Source organism: Solenopsis invicta, chromosome 16, assembly GCF_016802725.1.
Source record: "Solenopsis invicta isolate M01_SB chromosome 16, UNIL_Sinv_3.0, whole genome shotgun sequence".
NCBI classification, from domain to species: domain Eukaryota; kingdom Metazoa; phylum Arthropoda; class Insecta; order Hymenoptera; family Formicidae; genus Solenopsis; species Solenopsis invicta.
In genome coordinates this window covers 10,504,851-10,522,183 of record NC_052679.1, presented here as the reverse complement: position 1 = coordinate 10,522,183, position 17,333 = coordinate 10,504,851, and the positions used below count along the sequence as shown (strand labels likewise).

At 28.8% G+C, this 17,333-nt stretch overlaps 1 protein-coding gene across 2 annotated transcripts in view; it reads left to right on the top strand.

The window, feature by feature from the left end:
- The window catches only part of LOC105200997 (serine-rich adhesin for platelets), a 39,055-nt gene extending 22,100 nt beyond the window's left edge, over nt 1–16,955 (top strand). For both annotated transcript variants that reach the window (XM_011168814.3, XM_039458373.1), the window contains exons 2-6: nt 711–819; nt 12,832–13,164; nt 13,592–13,824; nt 14,021–14,344; nt 15,041–16,955. In XM_011168814.3, the coding sequence (XP_011167116.1) occupies nt 711–819; nt 12,832–13,164; nt 13,592–13,824; nt 14,021–14,344; nt 15,041–15,293 (1,252 nt within the window). In that variant the 3' untranslated portion in view covers nt 15,294–16,955. The remainder of the gene's footprint in view (nt 1–710; nt 820–12,831; nt 13,165–13,591; nt 13,825–14,020; nt 14,345–15,040) is intronic.
- The last annotated feature ends 378 nt before the right edge of the window (nt 16,956–17,333 follow it).

Sequence of the window (17,333 nt, the reverse complement as noted above, 5' to 3'; positions counted from 1 at the left end):
ATTTGTTTTTTATTGTGGCATTTCTCTTTTTTCTTTTTCAACAGTTTATTATTTTTGATAAATTAATTGTATGTACTTATATTTCGATTTATTAGTGGCTGATGACGATTTGTAAGTAAAGTTGTAAAGTACAACGTCATTTTAATTACATGTACATCGTTTTTTACTTTTTTTAATTTTTCTTTGCTCAGATAATTTTCGATCATAATTTGATCTTTTTCGAAAAATTTAGTCTAATTAACAACTTTTTGCTTAAATTGAAATTTCAACATTTTATATATTTAACCTTTAAGTATTGAGGTAAAAAAATGACAATTACTGAGGTTAATCCCTGGGACATCAATTAAGAAAAAAACTGGAATAAAAAAACAGAAGTTTTATAAATCTATGTTTTATTCATCAAACAGTTTAAATCAGTCAGGCACTTGAAAGCGAAAATGAGACAGATATAGCGCGATTATAGAGATTTTATTTCTCTTTTGTATAGTTCCACACACCAACCCCAATTTGAGGGTTAAATTAAATATATAAATGCTTAAACTGAAGAAATTAAATCAAGTTGAAAGACTTACAATTAGTTAAATTAATTATTTTTCTCATTGTAGAGAGTGTCCAATAGATATTTCTGTAGATCTCAGATTATTATTAAACATATTAGTATTTATTTTTTATCCCTTTGCCATCTATCGATTTATTTACTTTTTGCGTAGATACGTTTTGTTCAAACGGCATTATGATAAATATGTGGATCTCGCGGAAAAATACAAGGAAGCGAAGAGCGTCGCTTACTACCTGGAGGAGCGCTATCATGAGATCAAGGTATGTGAAAGTTTATTCTACATTTTCGACTTACTTCTTCGTGTAGAATTACCTTCCCTTTCCGCTTTTGTATTACAAATTCTAAAATTGCTTACATATTGATTTAAATAAATCGAGCTAATTGTAAGATCGATTTTTCTAAAATATCTTATATATCTATATTAGCAAAAATTTGATAAATTAGAAAAAAGTATACACCTTTGTATGTTTTATACACACACACACACACACACACAAAGATGTATACTTGATATTTATTGAATTTCGCTAATACCAATTGCATTATAATAGACAGCATTCACTCCACCGTGCCTTTGTGCTATTTTATAACATATAACAAAGGAAAATTGTTCTGGGCTTTCTCACGTTAAATCGCGATAGCGTTGACTTATTGTTAGAACAGTATGATACGCCTATTCCCACGGTACATTTTGTTACTATTGTTGAAATAATTTGACGGAATCTCGCAATTTCATTTACCTATTCTCTTCGTCTTTGTAAAACTAATACTTTAATCCTAATTTTAAATATATTATCGAGTCTTTTTTATTTAATTTCATTCTTCTTTTAATTCAATATTGTACAACAAGGCTCAGTTTCTTCGTGCTTTAAAATCTCGTGTACTATTTTATAATAGATGATAAAAATTACATTGCGTCTCTCTTGTTGTTTCTTCACAATGAAGGTATCCCATTACGATAATACAGCATCTATCTGCTGGTTTCGTAATAATTGAGAAATATCAGAAATTAGAAATCTTTTCAATTTATAACAAATTTTGGTTCGTTTAATTCTTTTAGTATTATTATCTTTAACATTCGCCATGCAATTCTTAATTATATTTTAATTATTTTAATCTGAAATGTTGTTTGTGCTGAAGAAAAAGAAGTGAAGTTTAAAACGCGTTAATTAAATTATTCTTGTGTTTTCTAACGAAATTGCAAATAATCATTCTTTATCATGTTTTAATTTGGCTCGTTTATGGACAATTCTTTTGCCTTTAATTTTTAATTGTGTTTGCACATCGAGTTTATTATTTTATAATTGTTAATAATTCTTTTACACTTCTATTTTTTAAATTATAGTAATTGTAACCATTCTTTTATGTAAGTGTAACACATTGTATGTTACTATTACTTATATTATAGCTGTAGTAATAATAATGGAGTGTCTAACCATAATTATTTTAACAATTATAGTCACAAATACATTTCTCTTAGTGTAATTATTTGAATTTCGTTACAAGTAAGAACATTTATGAAAGTCTGTCATTAATTGATGTCACACCATAATGGAGACATTTAATAAAGCGAAATTCTTTTCAAATGGAATACTGTGCGCGAAAAATCTCGTTGCTCAAGCTTTGCTTCTTTAATTTCTCAATAAAAATAACAAGGCAGTTTCGCAAATTAGCAACCACGTTTTCGTCTTCTAATTCACGAAAAGAAAACGTGAGATAATTTAAAACTCCTGACATCCAAGGAAGCCAAATGAGAGTTGAGTTCTTTGTTCCTTGTAATCTGACGCGGAAGACAAATCACATCCTATAGAATGCGATTTGTGTCACGACGATAATCTTCGAGATGCATCTGATTCTTCCGCGATGATGTTATTTCGTCGGTCGATTGTGAGTCTGTGGCGCAGTGAAATCGAATCTCTTTTCTTACAAGTAAGTTCGCAGGCAAAATGTTTCGTGAAACCGGAAGAACACCACCGCGAGAAGAATCTTATGAACTAATCAATGAAACAATATACTACTTTCTTGCATTTATATCTCAATATATGATTTGAATATTTTTTATTTAGTTTATTTACGAAATCTGTGATGTTGTTTGCCAAGAATTTTAATAAGGAATTTTTCTCTTTAATGAAGAAAATTTACATTATTGAATTATCATAATTTTTTTGTTATTATTTTTTAAAATCTATAATAAAATATAATAGAAAGATGTATTCCAACAAAGAAAATAAAATTATCATTAAAAACATATCCAAAATACCTTGAAAATTTTAAATCATATATATTTAAGTTAAAAATAATTGTTTTCAAAAAATTTTTATAAGTATTATTTAAAAAAATAATTGTGTGTAAATACTTAATATACATATAATACTGTATATACCGCAAAAATGTTAAAGTATGATGGGCCGTTTGACGAGCAAAAAACGACTGGTAATAATAATAAATAAATGTATTTGATCAATATTTACAATGAATGTCCTGTGTTGAATAACATCGTTAAGTTTTAAATTTGAAAGTTTCGGCTTCACAGAACCTTCTTCAACGCATTTGAACGCATAACAGCCGGTATTAATAGGTATATAGAATATCAAGGAATAGAGAAAATCAAGTCTGATAATTATAAAAACGTGGTTAATAATAACATTTGTTATAATTAAACATTTAGAGCCACATCCACGCTAATCTATGGTACATTGAAGGAAAATTTAAATAAATAAATATAATAAATATAATAAATAAAAAAAATGAATAAAATTAAAAATGGCGCGTTGAACAATAAAATGGAAAAAACAAAGTCATTGGAATCAATGTCAGTAAAGTGATTTTTTAAAAATACTAACAAAAGATCGTAACAAATTCAATAATGTAAATTTTCTTCATTAAAGAGAAAAATTCCCTATTAAACCTTCCCAATTAAAATTCTTAGCAAACGACATCACAGATTTCGTAAATAAATCATGTAGAAAGTGCAGCATTTTGCTCTATTGCAATTAAATGCACCGGTATAGACTGTTGCAAATCCCAGGAGTTTTCAATCCTATCCTTGTTACCTCGTTAGTGGCTAGGAAGTCTCAAAACTACACCTAAAACACGGATCTTCGCAACAATTGAATTGAGTCAAACGATTAAGAACAACGTCGCTCAAGAAAATAAAGTCACTATAAGAATAAAATAGTAAAAATAAAACTAAAAGCAAAAATGGATATGTCCAATTCGACTGTTTGTCATCCTGTAAAAAAAAAACTCACGATAATGTGTGAGGCACCAAATTTAATACAAAAATCAATAATGTTAAGAATTTAAATCGTGAAGGTAGCGTGTCACTCTTTCACTGTATAGGTGCGGAGCTCTTCATTGAAGTGCTGAAGAGCTTCTCTAAAACGAGAGTGTTGAGTAGATAGTAGTAAGAGCAATCAGCCAACGTTAATAACCGGGAACGATAAACAAAACCATTTATGTTCTTGCCCATTTCTCATCTCGTGCAACATACCAAAATTTGAACGAGGAAGTTCCATATTTTTATTTTAATTTAAACCATTCTTTTATTGTTAAATACGAATCATTTCTGACATGATTCTTTTTTGAAAATTAGATTCAAAATTCTGATCGACTCCCAATCAAACGTGTGGCTAAATTTAATACTATGCTCGGAAGCAACTGAGAGCTTATTCTAAATTAATGATGCGCTTATGTTCGCTGATTCTCGTTCTTCTGAATTGTTTCTTCATCTGGCCGATATACATATAAAGCGTTGCAATCTTTGCAAGAAATCTTATATACTACAAAACATTACCCTGGTGCTGAAAAGATTCGGATACAGATTTCGGACAAAAATGGATTCATACGGATATAAAAAGAGAGAAAAAAAATGAAAGATGAAAAGAAATATAGTTAGAAATGTTTTTCGGATTGTTATTGAATTGTTCATTCCGATTAAAACTCGAGATTAAGGATTGAAAATTTTGTCCGGACAAACCTTGGATTCGTTTGAATTGGATTCACGGATTGAGAAAGATTGAAAAATTTATCAGGATAAGTTTGGGATTCATTCGGACTGGACTCCTGAATTAAAAAGGATTGAATGATTGTTTCGGATTCATTCAGATAGAACTTGGAATTGATGCACGGATTGAAAAGGGTTACAAATTTGATTTGGTTTAGAACGGGCATAGATTTTGGAACTGTTCGTAAAAGCTCGGAAAAATTCGTATTAAAATCCTATCCGAAACTTTTAGGGATATTCTTTTCGTCCAAGTAACTCACATCTTTATGCGTTTTAATGATGTATAGTATATGTATATTGTTCAATTTATTAATACTTCTATAGTCAATACCATGTCGAGATCTGTTGACAAATGATGCCTCATCTTTTGAGACATACTTTATGTAAAAAAATACCACCATTCTCTTGCTACCCTCTTTTTCTTTACGTTCATCTCTTTCCACTTTTTCGTCCAACTTCTTATTAAACAAGGTCCTCACTCTCTGAATAATTTTATTAAATATTATTTTAATCGGATAGTCATTATCCGTAATAATTAATAGTTCTAAATAAAGTTCAACGTTCTTTTGCTGAAACGTCGGGTGAGAGAGAGAAATGACCCAATTGATCAATCCAAAAATAATGTCTACTTCTTTGTGGTTGAGAGGGTAACATGAGAAATATAGTACCTTTCCGAAAATGCGGTGCCAATTTATTAAAATGCGATTATTCACAATGTATAAAGGAAGATCTAATAAGAAAGTTAGACAACGGTTCTGCTCTAATTCTAACGTAAACCTCAGTCGATTATGATAATGATAAAACATACTCTTAATGAAATTAATTTTATCCGATGGCGCAACTAGCAAGATGTCGACGTAACAATAATAAAATAGTAAATCTATATTAAGAAAGCGCAGCGATTTTTCCTCGAGATCTTGCATGACGATGACAGAGGCGATATATATTGCAAAATATTAGGGAATTGCTCAATATTTTTCTCCATTTTTAAACTGCAATTACTTAGCGAATAATTAACGTAAAAAAAATTTAAAAAAGGATTTTGTAGAGCAAACACTTTACCATAAGGTGTTTCAGTTCAGTTTTTACTCGCAATCAGTTTAATACTCAAAGGTCATAGTTAGCTTTGAATAAGGACGTATTTGAGATATTCAAATTCATAAAATTTGCAGCTTTTCTATGAAGTTGTAAAACCGCAAATTTCTTTCGCTACATGATATAACTTTAATTGCCGAATTCATATACACATTACAACTTACTATACATTAAATTTAATTGCATTATTTGAGAGCCACGTTCAAGGCCTTCAAGAGCTAGACTAAAGTTAAAAAATTAATATCTCATATACTTTTCAAAATTACGTAGAGAGTATACATCTGTATAAAAAATTGCTGCTACCTGCAAAACTGAAATTCAGCTTTTATAAAGACGCAGTAAATACTAATAACTAGTGACCATCCGACAATGTCTAAATAGACTGTAACAAAATAATTTTAACGATTGTTCTTAGAATTCAACGCATATTGTATGAAATATCATGGTATCTCTCCACACTGTACCTCACGACCTCCGTCCTTTCTCTAATATTACTTTAATTAATAATGATACTTTAAATATTATACCACACGAATAATTACTTCTGCCAGCTTATACCTGATTTCTGTTTTAGTTATCTCTATTTTACGTCTTCCAATATGTTGATGTGTTCATTATGTAACAATGGAATTACTTATTACTTTTATTCTCATATACTTACCTTTACAAGTACCTTTCTTTATTTTTATTTTTATAAATTGTGTTTGCGTGTGATGAATTCCTGATCGCTTCAGATCAACAACATGCGAACAACATTCCGAGGTGTTCGTAAACCGTGACAAGAAAATACACGGCGGGATGCTACTCTAATTTTCCTAGAGTGGCATACACATCCTGTCTTCGGATTTTGTTCCATTATTCATTTCATTATATTATATATTTTTCTATTTATCTGCATTTTTCAATCGGAATAAAAATATAGACGCTCTATCTTTATTTTTTAATTTGATTTCTTACAGATCTAACTTCATTAACTCGTGCAATGTATTATTAAATGTACATATATACACACACACACAAACATTATAATGCATTTTATTTTTTCTTTATCACCGTCATTTACAGTTTAAGATGATATTGTAATTAATGGATTAATTAAAAGAAGACTTATGGACTTAAAACACATCGAATCAGTTTGGAAAAAAAAACAATTTTTAATTGTTTTCAAATATTTTTCCAATATTATTTAATATTATATCTTTTAATATTTGTAAAAGGATATATGTCTGGAATATTTTGATTTAAATTTTGCTGTTATACAGATACCTTATTAATAACACTATTCAAAAGAACTCCATTGTCAAACATTTTGAATATTACAAGCATTTAAACACTTTTAAGAAAAATTCTTCTACGGAAGATTTTGCTGAAGTATCTAAAAATTTAGCTAGATACAGATCCGAAAATGATTTTATTAAAACATTTAAATAATTATGAAAGACGCTGAAGCGTATTGAGCAATAAGTTTCAATATTCTAACAACTAGATCTTAATAATTATTTTGATAATTTTACAAAGTTATTTTCAGACTTTCATCTAGTTAAATTTTTAGATACTTTAACAAAGCCGTACTTTCTCCATACAGATATTCAAGATTTAAAAAAAATCACAAAACATTCCATACTTTAAAGATTTGTTAAGACTTCCAAGAATTTCTGTTTTCAAATAATATCCGAAGCAATTTGAATCTTTATATTATAGAATTTCATGATAATGTTTAATTAAAGATTTCTAATATCAATTACTACTAGCGATACGATAAAAACAATCGTATAATATAATTGATCTAAAAGAGATGGCAAACGAGAATAGCAGTTATTTAGCCTATTTCTTTATTATTACATTTTTCGACCGCATTGTGCATTCTCCAGCTCATTCTCCAGCTTCATCTTCTCATTATAAGATTTTCTTTAAGATTGGTATTGCTCACCTCATTTCTCAGGTAAGATTTTCTCGCGTCCTCATGGGATCGAATGAGGCGTGACTGTCGAGAAAAGGAAATTGCGGTTTGGCACACGAGCTCCGATCTTGATGCTTCATATTTTTCTCCGCGGCATCCTGTTTACCAGATGCTCCACACCTCGTTCGTTTAATTGCATGAAGGCTAGGAAGCTAAGTTACGTGCAAATTGTGGCAAATTGAACAAATCATGCGACTCAATAAAAGACATGATACATAATTTAAGAATCAAGGTTAATAATAATAGTGTTTAACAAAAAAAATTTTTTTTTGATTACAAGAACAAGAATAATTGTTTCTTGTAGTTGAGTACTTGAGTACTTGAGTTCTTGAGTTAGCTGAATACAATTCGTTTACTAAATTGCTCTATCACGTCACCATTTTGATCATTTGCAGTTGCAAAGAAAGACTATTTTAGTTTTTGGCATGTTATAACTACAACATGTGATGGGTTGGAAAAGTTTTATTGTAATCAAAATGACATAAATTGCACGGAATTTTTTTTTAGAATTTATTCTCAAAATTATGATTATTGAGCAACATAAGCTCGAAAAATTTTACTAATTTTTATAAAATTTAATTAGTATATTTAGTAAAATTTAATCAAATCAAATTAAATTTTATTAAAAGTACAGTAAAATTTACTTTAAAGTCCATGTTGTCCTACTGACTACTATGATTTTGAAGGTATAATACGTAAGCTGTTTACTAGTAAAAATGTAATAAAATTCTATGTATTTTTAAGTTACATATTAAATGTATCTATAACTGAAAAGTGTGTACATGAAATATAGTTCACTTTTGACAACATTAAATTTACATTAAATGTATATTAAATGTTTTTAATGTACCTGCTTGAAATTTATTTCTGTTATATTACATTAAATTTTGCTGCTAATTTTTAATAATGATATATATAAGTTCTGTAAGGGCAATTCAAAGAGGAAGTTCTCTTTGTGTAACTACATAATTTTTATTCTTTATAGTTTTTTTTCTATTTTACACGTATTACAATTTCATTATTGTAGTTAATTTTTTCTGATAAGATAAGAATTTTACATGGAAGAAGTTAGTGTCAAATTAAAGCTAGTATTTTATTTAACACTTATTTAACACTTATTGTTTCACATATAAGCAAGATCAATAATGATGACCTTCCTCTACTTCTGATATAGTCCTTTTAAAGCGGCACCCTCTTATTTCTCGGAAACTAAACATTGCACTGTATTAAAACTGATAAAAACATAACAGATAATTAAAGAAATAAAAATCCATAGTTTCTACATTTTGTGGATTCTTTCTATATCATATCTGCTAAAACAAATTTTTGAAAAGTGAGATTAAAATTTAAATAATTTTCTTTTGTAAATTGCATAATTTACAATAGTGGGTATGTTATTGATAATACTAGATTATTTTAAATGTTTGTAGTTTTTCAAAACTGTTTTGCTTATATTTTTTTCTTTTATATTTTCCTCATAGTGCGATTTGAAACATAAAATCGCAGTATGACGTAAATTGGTACACACACACACACACACACACACACACACACACACACACACACACACACACACACACACACCTGAGAATAAACAATAAGTACAAAATCTTCAACTATAATATTGATAGATGTTTCATAAATTTTTTCACATTTTCTTTAATATTTTAAGGTAGGAAAAATATCGTCGAACGCAACAGATCACATATACACTAATAAAGTGCCAAAGAAACGTGCAAGAGTTCAATTTCTTTTAATTTTATAAACTTTATTGTTTAATACATAAGAATATATTTTATTACTTGGTTTATCAATTTATTTATTTATGGTTACTTCTTCCCTACGTGGCCGTATTTGAATTCTGTAATTATTGCCTACAATGCCAGTTTCGAGATTTAATTTTTCATATGCTTTTTTGAGTTATGTTACGAAAATATTAATTATTACAAAATACGAAACAGTAAATATTATAAAAACTATACTATCTGATAGAAAACACTTTCTCGTGTGTTTTTATGTTTTTCGAGTTTTACTTTTAGCTTTTGTTTAAGAATTAAACAAAATATTATCCAAAAACAAAGTGGTATTGGTGGTTTTTCCTTTATATGATTATATATAAGAGAGAGAAGGTTCTAGTTATATTTTATTAATTTACATTTAATATGTTGCATTCAAACGAGTAATAGAAAAATTCTCACTTTATGTTAACATCTATGAAAAAAATATATTTTTATCTTTTTATAATTCGATTTAACTAATTCATCACAGAAATATGTATCCATTAATCAAGCTTAAATGTTCATGGATTATCATGGAAGTTCAGTTCTCGTACAATCACAGAAGTCAAGCAAGTTATAGTGGCAGTTCTGGCTCACATGGAAGACCGCTAGATTGCGCTAGATAATGAGTGTATGGCTTGGAAAGGAAATGACTACTAACACCGTGAATTCTTTTTTTCCAATTTTAATATTTTTGTTTAGTTCTTTTATATATTTATAATTTTGTCGTATATATTCTGGAATGTGATGCTAATCAATAAAATTTATTTTAACATGTATTTGATCAAAAATAATGTCTTCAAACGAATTTAAACTATTATATCTATGTGATATTTCGATGTTACTTTCGATATTTCTTACGTTCTATTGACATTATGTTTTGGTCATTAATGATATGACAATAACGAGAAACTCAATAAAAAAGCAATAAATTGATGTTATGTTTGTTGGGATATTTTCCCTTTTAACTCGGTGTGTTTTATTTACGAAAAAATAAATTTGACCTGTTTATGCTTCGCAGTTATATTAATGGTTGAGCATTTTGTTGCTGCAATCGGACCATGTATTTTCCGTCTGCATTTCCGTTTACCATCTTTCCATTTTTCGTCATAAGAACACTCACCAGAAGAACTTGGCGTTCTCGATGCGCCATAGCTGGCGTTCATCAACCTTTCCAGCCTCGCGCTTTATCTACCTTGTTGACCTACAATGTGGCTGACTAGCCATCGCTAGACAGAACTAAAAGCGGCAGAGGGGAGGTGCCGAGTATGCGTCATCGGTCATGCAATCGCACAAAAGTCGAACTAGACGCGGATCGCCGATTGTCAACGCACATCAATGTCGATTATACTGAAATCACTGAATAAAATTGCTGTAAGCAAATTGGAACGGAATTTCTAACGGAAAGTCTAGAACAAATTTTCATAGAAAATTGCCTAGTAGATCTAAAATTCGTAAAATTTTGAAATAATATACAATTAATGTACAACTTGTGTAGATATTTTATACAGAGTGGTTTAAGTATTCTACAAAATTTTAGACGAGATGATTTTTATTAATTTAAGACGAAAACTTATATGTCCGAAATGGCTTAATTTCACTTTAATAGAATGCCTGTCAAAATTAAAGAAAAAATTTCATTTGCCTCTAAACGTTTAAAAAATTATCATAAAAAATTTCAAATTTAAAAAATCAGTGGCAAACTAGATGTTTTGTAAAAAAAGTACCTCTTAGCTCATCTTAGATTCGTTTTATGATTAAATAAAAAAGTAATGTATGTAATCAAATGATGAGTCTTTATGTCCTTAAAATGTACAGTAATAGCGAATTCTGTTGGACATAGATCGACGTAAAAGTGTCTAATATAAATATGTAACAGGTTAACCGCAAAATTCTCAATATACTTTGTATTGTTTGGTAAAATATGTATTTTGTCATTCGAGATATTTGCATTTTATTTTTACATTTAGATTAGATCAGTGCACAATAACTTTAATATGTACCATATATTAGTCCAATCGAATTCAATATAAGTTTCGTCAAAATAACCCAAATAATTTTTAAAACTTTTAGAAAAAATAAAATTTTTTCTTCAATTTTGACACCCTATATCTTTGAATTTAAATCGTTTTGGATATGGCCGTATAAAATTTTGGTTTCGAATTAATGTAAAGAATCATTTCTTAAAATATTGTGGATCACCTTGTATATTGGCAAGATCTATTCTTTCATGAGCATGCCATTCTCACTGACAAACATGGAACTGGAATATCCATTCACGCTGTCGTTGATATAGTAAATGTGAAATCGAGACGATTTCACGATTGCTATTATCAAGTTATATTATACGATTGCTATAATATCAAGTTAATATGAAATGAAATTGAAACTACATGTACTAATCCATGTGTGTTGTTTACCGAAGAGAGGTTTGCTAGTTTCTAAACTAATATCAGCAATTTTGAATACTTATTGCACAAATTTTTCTGCTCTTAGAACGCTTTTTCTACTACCATATTTTATCTTTTAACACTCGATTATATTTTTCTTGATCGATAAAAATTGAAGAAAATTACCTATTTATGTAATATTTTGTTATAATTTTTATTTTGTTTTCCAAGTTAAACTTATATTTTGCAATTTTGAAAATGTTTTAATGTAAAATTTATTTTCATATTTGGGGGCTAAAAAATCTTTAAAAGTACATAAATTACACGGAAGAAATTTATTTGTTTTAAGTAAAATTTCTTTATTTTAAATAAACAATTTCTTTCTAATAGTCCTTAGCAGGAATTTAATTAATTTAGAAAAATAACTTTCTCGTTACTAGTAAACATTTTCTAGAAACAAAAATTTATTTTTAAAAATAAAAGTTAAATAAAATTAATTAACTAGAAAACATTATCTTCTGAAAATACTTACGTGTTTTGAAACGAAAAAAATATTTTTTGCAATAAAATTATTACTATAAAATATCAATTTACTTTCAACTAACAAATATATTCTTAAAATAACTCATTATGTATTTGCATTAAGTACACTACATTAATTTTAATGTAGAATTTAGAGTAAAGAAGCTTTAGAATAAATAACATATAAATAACATAAGAAACTAAAGAATAAATAACATATAAATTAAATTCCATCCAGTTATCTATTTAGTTTTAAATTATTATTATTATTTATTTGCTACAACTATATAAAGTTGTAGTGAAAAATATATGTAGAAGAATTAAGAAATACAAAGTAATTAATTAATTGGAAAGCTTAGGTCGCCTTCAAAAAATGAAAGAGTTAAGAAGTTGCGTACACTGTTTAATATTATATTATCTAAGATTTTATTCAAAATTATTTCTTAGATTAGCACTTTGTTTAATGACTTGAAAGTTACTATTTTTACATACAAGAATAACATGAAATTCTTTTCTTGAAGGTCGAACGGGATAAATTAGAAGAAGCTCGAAGGCATCTGGAAAGACGACTTGAAGGCTGTGAGACGGAGCTTCGTGGCAAGGAGGATGAGCTTTTCTTACAGTTGGAAAGGAGTTTGCGGTTGGAAGAAGAGATTGAACGGACTAAAGCCGAAAGGGACAGCTATGTGGAAGCGCAAAATCGACTGGAACAACAACGGGAATCGGCATTTCGTCGTTTGCGGATTCAGCTAGAGCAGAACGAAGTCACAAGACGGGATCTCGAGAGAGCTCGCCAGGATGTCATTCGACAGGCCACTATTATCCGCATCGAAAGAGACACCTTGGAAAGAGAAGTAAGTGCTTAAATTGAGAGAGATGTGTCTTGTATCATATTGAATCTCAGACGAATTTCATTTTCTTTATTTTTAATATCTTCCGTTTCTGGAATTCACGAATTGTTCCTTTTTTTTCATATTTTCTCATGCATAGAGAGAATTATTTTTATCATTTATTCTTAAAAATATGATAATCGGGAGACATCAAAAAATTTTATTATATTTTTAGGATTTAGTAAAATTTTCTCTATGCAACAAAGAAATTCTTATAACATTTTGAAATATTTTTAAGAATTTTTATATATTAAGATTTCTTTAGTGCTTATACATTTTGTAAAACATATTTCTCTGAAAATTATAAAATATCTTAGAATATTTTAAAATTGACGTAAATCTTTTCTTTGCTTTAATATATAACATTGATTAAAATTCTGTTTTCTTTCAGAATGAGATGTTGCGGCAGAGACTGAGAGTGGAGCAGGACGAATTAGGAGCAGAGCGACGTCGTCGGGAGGAAGGTGTCGCCGCATTAACAAGAGAGACCATTGCATTGAAACACGCAACGCGTCATTTGAGCGCTGCGACGTTTCATGCAACGTCTTGCCGAAATCGTCGCCGGTGCTCCATCTGCATGTACGCCAGACGTACCTTTGCCAATATCGACAATTATCGTGACAAGTAGGTAATTTCGAAATGTTTATCGAGAGAAAACCCAACAAACAAATATAACTGATGTGTAACATATATGTAAATATAATAATTTATATTATATGGCAGTTATATCCATGTTGGATTTAATACATATATTTATATTCAGCGCCCAAAGGCGAACGTATCAAATGTATTTTAAGCACCGAAACTTTGCTCCTTGCAGTGGAAATCTCTTACAGTGCCTTCAGACGCCTCTACAAGATCTTCGCAATTGGTTACGACCTAATATTTCGTCGACTTGCTCATCTCGAGTCCCGCGACTTGAGTCATCCATTGCCGATCGGGAAATTTCTTACATCGATGATTCTAGTGCTGACAGTAGCAGCAATGGCAGTACTAACAGCCGCAGCTGCAGTAGCAGTACTAGCAGTAGTAATAGCGCCTACGATGACGACGCGTATCCGAGCACTCCAATAGCCGAACCTTCGCTTTCTTCGGCCACTTCCAGTGTTCCGCATACGGCCAGAGCTTTTTCTTCGGATTCAGGGTTTGTCCATCTAAAAAAGATCCTATACAGCACGTAATATATGTATAATAGTAATATCACAGTGACGTTATTTTTCCATAGCAATATGACAATGAAACATATATAGTATGAATATTGCTGGAATATTAAAAAGATGTTACAATATTATAATAAAATGTCCGCCAAAATAAATGGCAATAACATAATGGTGACATATCACAATTGTATTACTGTAATATTTATGTAATATTGCGAGGTATCATTTAAATATTTTTATATTATATTAAAAATTTATTGTAGTTGTGTTATTACATATAATTTATTTATTTTTATTTCAAAGTCCAATTTTGAGAGATTACCTTCAAAAAACAACAATTTCTCATAATTTCATTAGAATAGTTGAGAAATTTCATAATACTGCGTTTTTTGAGTAATTTCTTTATTACGAGAGTTACCACTATGTCTATTTATCGCGTACTATTATACCATATTGTAATGTTGCAATAATATTTCAAAATCATCTATCAAACTGTAATATTAATGTAATATTACATTGTAATATATTATGTTACATTATAATATATTATAACATATAATCTGTGATCTATTGCAATGTAATATTACTATTATACTACGTACTATGTGGAATATTACAATAATGATGACAACAATGATAGTTCAGCCGCGCTTGTTTTCTTATTTATGTCGTTTGTTTAGGTTTTCTTCGGAGATAGGAGATCGCAGATCACGATGTTTCGACAATGTTGGCAGCAGTACTAGTAGCAGCAGTAGCAAAAGCAGAAATATCAGCGAGTTGTTGGATAGTAACGAAATTGACGATCAGGCTGCAAATGGAAGAGAAAGCGGGTTTACCCGTTCGAGATGGACCTCCTCCTTTCGTAGATTACTTGGACGGAAGTCAAAGAGTAAACTCGATCGTTCCTCAGGAACAAGGAAGACTGACGAATGAATTTGTACCGAGACAAAAGTTTGACGTAAATACGTTATCCCGTCCTCCACCTTCTTCCAAAATAATCTAAAAAAAAATTCAGTTTTTAATCGAGATAAAGTATAGTCTTTGCAAAATGCTTGAATTTTTTTATCGGAAAAAGAGTTTCCATAATATGAAAACTGCGTACTAGCCTTTTTAAAAATAAGAGATGCAGAGTATATATGATTTCAGGGATTCTGGAATTTTTTAAAAGATAAGTTTTAAATAATATATGTTTTTCTCATTTCTAATTTCCAGAAGTATATACAATTGTGATTTTTTTTAAGATTATATAGACAATACTGAGGATAATTTAAAATAAATTGCAGATATCTTGTAAATTTTGTAAAATATTAGAAATAATATATAATTTCTACTGCTTTCCATTTTTTCCTTTATTTGATAATATATTATACACAAGTTAAGAATCTTTTAAGAAAAATCATATCGTATTCCAGAATCCAGAAATTTTATGTGTAGATTTCGAGATTTTTTATCTGTAATGTAGGAATTGAATATTGAATAAGTTAAAAAATGAGAATTATAAATACACTCGCCAACAAAATTACTGTTTTCGTAAAAGATTAAAATTTTGCATAATTTCAAATAACTCCACGATAAATTGTGGTATCTGTAAATATTTTTAATTTACCGAGAAGACACACAAATTTTTCCGATTACTATCATGATGTTTGTAAAACAAAATTTATTCCACTCTATAGAGTGTCTCAAATTGTGTGCAATTTCTTGTAAAATTAAAGACATAACATGTCCTTAGTTTTGGAACAGTAGAAGGAGAAGAGGATAAAATTAAAGGAAAGGTGGGATTTCGCGTAGATCTCACCAATTGAACGTGGAATATTGTTTATAATTTTTATTAGCATTAAAGCCCATTATAGTTTCTTAATTTATTTTTTTTATTTGTAATCTGATTAAGCCTGTGGTACTTACTTTTTTTTATTTTTAATTAAAACTATAATGAATGTCTTTCTTAAAGAATAAACTTTATCTTTGAGAATACATATAAAAACTTTCAGATACGACAATTTTTCACGGAATTATGCCTATTTGAAGTTATGCAAAATTTTGATATAAATTTATTTATGCATGAATATTGTTGAGTGTTATATATAAAAAAGAGTCAAATTACTAGAAATCATCGCGACTGAAGTTTTGTATTTATTAGAAAAAATATATAGATGGGGTTAAAGGCTTTGAATTTTAAAATGTAAGGCTTTCATAGAATAGAAAAAAATTTGGCGCGAATAAATTATAATAATAGAAAAAACGTTATTGTTGCATTTTGCATTCTGAAAGTTTCTTACTTTGTTAAGTTTTGTTATCACGACGATTGTTGTTGTATTTATCAAAAAATACATTGACTTATAACTTATAAGCACAAAACATCATCAATTAATTGTGTCATCCAATTAAAGGTTTTAAATTCATAACAATGTTCTGTTGTTTTCTAATATTGTATTGTTTGCGACGAAAGAGCCAGTCCTTTAAATGCGTACTTAGTGAAAATAATTGGACCAAATTAATGACATGTCACAAACCTGTTATGATAATGTTGTGAAATGTAGGAGGTTCGAATATGAATATTATGCAAATAAAAATATGTATATGTACGATAAAAAGTGTCTAATGCTTTGTAAAAATTTTTTTCGATGTATTGACTATACACGCAAAAACTCACCTTTTTATTTGAATTTATCTTCCTCTTTTTTCAAAACTAACAATAAGTACGTCTTACGTTCAAAAAAATTTCTTAAGAATTAAATATTTACACAATTTTGACAATTTCATTTGTTTAATAATAATTACATACAAAATTAATACGAGTATTGTAAGATTGATTTTAAAAAATTAATTTGGAAACTAAGTAAAAGATTAATATATCTAGTATATATTATATGGTAAAGTCGATATATACGCCGCAGCTAAAGAAAACTTAATTTATCAAGTATTATTTACTATGCTTAAGGAAAATAAATTATACCAATAAAAACTTCATAC